Source organism: Aquarana catesbeiana, linkage group LG13, assembly GCF_042186555.1.
Source record: "Aquarana catesbeiana isolate 2022-GZ linkage group LG13, ASM4218655v1, whole genome shotgun sequence".
Classification (NCBI taxonomy): Eukaryota; Metazoa; Chordata; class Amphibia; order Anura; family Ranidae; genus Aquarana; species Aquarana catesbeiana.
In genome coordinates this window covers 189196149-189200775 of record NC_133336.1, presented here as the reverse complement: position 1 = coordinate 189200775, position 4627 = coordinate 189196149, and the positions used below count along the sequence as shown (strand labels likewise).

At 40.3% G+C, this 4627-nt stretch overlaps 1 protein-coding gene across 1 annotated transcript; it reads left to right on the top strand.

Moving 5' to 3' along the window:
* Positions 1-1821: 1821 nt before the first annotated feature.
* Positions 1822-2775, top strand: LOC141117696 (olfactory receptor 5V1-like). The gene has a single exon (XM_073610694.1). It carries the CDS (start codon positions 1822-1824, stop codon positions 2773-2775), a length of 954 nt encoding a protein of 317 aa, XP_073466795.1.
* The last annotated feature ends 1852 nt before the right edge of the window (positions 2776-4627 follow it).

Genomic DNA, 4627 nt, shown 5'->3' with positions numbered 1-4627 from the left:
TTTTGTATATTTTATTGTCTTGTAATACACTTACCAAACATATCTCAGGCCTTGTAGAAAACATGTTAAAACCTTTAGTCATGAACACTGCAAGTTTCCTGCAAGACACCACTGATTTTCTGAACAAGCTTAACAATATACAACAATTACCACCTAATACACTTCTAGTCACTATGGATGTAGAATCTCTGTACAGTAACATCCCTCACAAGGATGGGTTGGCGGCATGACACAGATTCTTATCATCCTCACCAGACCACAAATACACTGCTGAGGATGTGACGCAGCTCATCGAATTCATTCTTACACACAACTACTTCACTTTCAATAATGACATCTATCTCCAGTGTATGGGTACTGCTATGGGAAGCAAAATGGCACCCCAATATGGAAATTTATTTATGGCTGACCTGGAGGACAAATTTCTGAACAGCATACAACAAAAGCCATACAGATATTATCGCTATATTGATGATATATTCATGATATGGACTGAAGGGGAAGAAAATCTAAACCAATTCTTCTCATTGATCAACACTTTTCACCCATCTATCAAACTAAAAATGGACTATTCGAACACACATGTCAACTTCCTGGACACTACAGTATACATCAGGGATGACAAGCTACACACGTCAATATACAGAAAACCGACTGACCGATGCAGCTATCTTCATAGTTCCAGTTTTCACCCCCAACACACCAAACGGGCCATCATACACAGCCTGGCCATCAGATACCACCGAATTTGTTCAGACCCAGAAGACAGAGATAAACATCTCAGAACACTGGCAGACTCCTTCCATAAGAAAGGTTACAAAGACAAAACCATCAACAACAGCATAAACACAGCCTTGAAAACCTGAAGAGAAAATCTCCTCCAATACACAGAAAAAAAAACAAATAACCGAGTACCTCTAGTCACCACATACAACCCAGCACTTGAAGGGATCAAAAAGATAATCAAAGATTTACAACCCATTATAACAGAGGATGAAACTCTGAAAGGAATATTCCAACAACCCCCATTATTGGCTTTCCCCATAATCAGCAGGAAACTTCACTCTGATTATGAAGTCACAAATAATGGTAGCAAACCCTGCAATAAAAAACGCTGCAAACTATGCAACCAGATAAATCTATCCAAAAGTGTTACACACACAAATGGGACCTTCAATATCATGGGATCTTACAGCTGTACCTCAAGTAATGTTGTGTACCTCATCCAATGCAAAAGGTGCAGCAAAGGATCTTATGTTGGTGAAACAGGACAGAAGTTGCAAGCGAGGATGAATTTGCACAGACATACCATCAAAGAACATAAAGAAGACACTTTATGCACACCCGTGGGACATCATTTCTCACAATCGGACCACACCATAGAAGACCTCAATGTCTTAATTCTTAAAAGGGAATTTCAGAACTATCCAGGAAAGGAAACGTTTGAACTAAGAATGATACTTCTTTTTGACACGAAGAATAATGGCCTGAATTTAGATATTGGTTTCCTTACACATTATGCTAAAGTTTTACGACCGCTCTGTGATTAGTATCCCCCCCTCATTCCCCCCTAGCTCTCCCTCTGTCTTATCTCACTAACTCTGCTGCTATCTTTATTACCATTGATTTGTATGTGTTTGGTTTTCTCTTTTTTTTTTTTTCTTCTTCTTTAACATTCTGCTTAAAAATTTGTGAATCAGTACTGCTTGGACCTTGAAGAAGGGGACATACCCCGAAAGCTTGTCCTGAAAAATTGTATGTTAGTGCAAATAAAAAAAGTATCACGGACAGTACTCAATTTTCTCTATTGTCTTGTAACAAATGTCTCCTACCAGACATAACCTGAATGTTATGGAAGTAGTCAACCAAACGTCTTCAGACAGGTTCATCCTCATTGGACTATCTAATGTCCCGCACCTTCAAGTGATATTTTTCCTTGTGTTCCTTCTGATGTACATAATCACATTGTCAGAAAATCTTTTACTGATCATTGTGGTGAGGATCAACCCAAAGCTACAGACCCCCATGTACTTCTTCCTGGGTAACCTCTCCATTGTAGACATCTTTTTCTCAACCACCATCGTACCCAAACTTCTCATAAACACTCTGTCCATAGATAAAAGCATCTCCTTGTTGGGGTGTGCATTACAGATGTTCTTTGCTATAACTTTAGGAGCAACAGAGTGTATTATACTAGCCGTCATGGCGTATGACAGGTTTGTTGCCATCTGCAGACCTTTGCACTACAGCACCATCATGAACAAGACAGTGTGTGTAAGTTTAGCAGCAGGATCATGGGGTATTTGCCTCCTAAACTATACAGTACATGTTGTCCTCACCTTCCAACTCCCCTACTGCAAGTCCCACCACGTCAACCACTTCTTCTGTGAGATGTCTCCTTTTTTTCGAATGTCTTGCCGAAACACTCAGTTTAATGAGATGCTGATGTATATTCTAGCAGGTCTCTTAGTCATGTGTTCTTTCTGCTTGACTCTAATTTCATACATTAACATCATCTCCACCATCTTGAAGATCAGTTCCTCTGATGGAAGACACAAAGCTTTCTCCACATGTGCTTCTCACCTGACTGTGGTGAGTCTCTACTATGGAACCATCATCTTTATGTATATGAGACCCCGCTCTACTTATTCTGCAGAAATAGACAAAACTGTGTCCATTTTCTATACAGCTGTGACACCGATGTTGAACCCCATCATCTACAGTATGAGAAACAAGGATGTCAAAGGAACAATCAAAAAAGTCAACAAGAAATAAAGATCTCTAATGTAAGAGGCTGATTGGGGACAAGACATTTTATAATTCTCTTTATTTGCAAAGGGGTTTCAAAAAGAATTTATGAAGATTTATGTAGTATATCCATTTGTCAACCACCTAACTGGGAAAATACATAATTACTTTGACCCTAAATACCGGGGTTATAGCTGTAGCTAGATGCCATAACCCCGGTATCATTTCTTCCTTTCTCATAAAAGTGGCTTGAGCAGCGGTTTTGACAATGGGTCAATTAAAAGCATCGAGAGGGGCTGTTCCGCCCCTCCCACCGCTTTTCGGTGTTTTTCAGGTTTACATGGAGGATCAGGAAGCCCAAAAACCGATCCAGCACTGGGCACAGAGATGAGCTAAGGAAAGACGTCAATTCTGGTTCCAGCCACATGTAAACAAGAAAAGCAAAAGATCAAAATTATTTTTCTTTTTTACTTATAAGGGTAGAGGAGAGATTTGGGATCTTTTAGACCCCAGATCTCTCCATAAAGAGGACCTTTAATGATGTATTGTTATCGCAAGGGATGTTTACATTAGAAAAAAGTAATCAGTTTTTTTTTTCTAAAGGGACAGTGTAAAAATGAAAAAACTGTAATAAAATAAATTTTAAAAAGTGTTTAAAGCGGCCCTGTCGCCGCATGCTCGCACACAGTGGTGAACTCATATGTACATCCTGTCCACATATGTATACGGTGTTTGCACCACACATGTGAAGTATTTACACGAATGTCTGAGCGGGAGCAATAATTCTAGCACTAGGCCTCTTCTGTAACTCTAAACTGGTAACCTGTAGAAATTTTTAAAGCGTTGCCTATGGAGATTCTTAGGTACCCTAGATATATATATATATATTTAATGTTTGGGGGTTCTAAATAATTTTCTAGCAAAAAACACAGATTTGTTTTTGCAAAGGGTTACGTTTATGTTTATTAAACTTTTATGAACAGTACATCCATTGTTGGCTTGTTGGCTCAAACTTGTCTTGCATACACACGGTCACACAAAGTTGGTCGGGAATTCTGAACGTCAAGAACGCGGTGACGTACAACACGTACGACGAGCCGAGAAAAATGAAGTTCAATAGCCAGCGCTGCTCTTCTGCTTGATTCTGAGCATGCGTGGCACTTTGTGCATTGGAATTGTCTACACACGATCGGAATTTACGCGAACGGATTTTGTTGTTCGGAAAATTTTAGATCCAGCTCTCAAACTTTGTGTGTCGGAAAAAGTCCGATGGAGCCTACACACGGTTGGAATTTCCGACAACAAGCTCCGATCGCACATTTTCCGTCAGAAAGTCCGACCGTGTGTACGCAGTCTTTCCCCTGCCCTTTTTTCCTGCCTCATTTACCTTTCTCTCCTTCTTGGAATGCTGGATGCCTGATCTAATACCCCGTACACACGATCGGACTTTCCGACAACAAAACCGCAGATTTTTGTTCGAAGGATGTTGGCTCCAACTTGTCTTGCATACACACAGTCACACAAATGTGCCACCCATCAGTGATCATCAGTGCCCATCAGTGCCACCTATCAGTGCCGCCTATCAGTGCCCTTCAGTGCTGCCCATTTGTGCCAACCATCAGTGCCCATCAGTGCCACCCATCAGTGCAATCCTTCAGTGCCACCTCTCAGTGCCCATCAGTGCCACCTATCAGTGCCCATCAGCGCAGTCTATCAGTGCCCATCAGTGCAGCCTCATCAGCGCACATCAAAGAAGGTGAAAAATTACCTGTTTTCAAAAATTTATAACAAACTATGAAACAATTATTTATTTTTTTCAAAATTTTCGGTCTTTATTTGTTTTGTTTTTTTGCAAAAAATAAAAAACCCAGTGGTGATT

Bases quoted from the DNA above. Each gene is read 5' to 3' on its own strand.
- LOC141117696 (XM_073610694.1), top strand. From the start codon at position 1,822: ATGTCTCCTACCAGACATAACCTGAATGTTATGGAAGTAGTCAACCAA.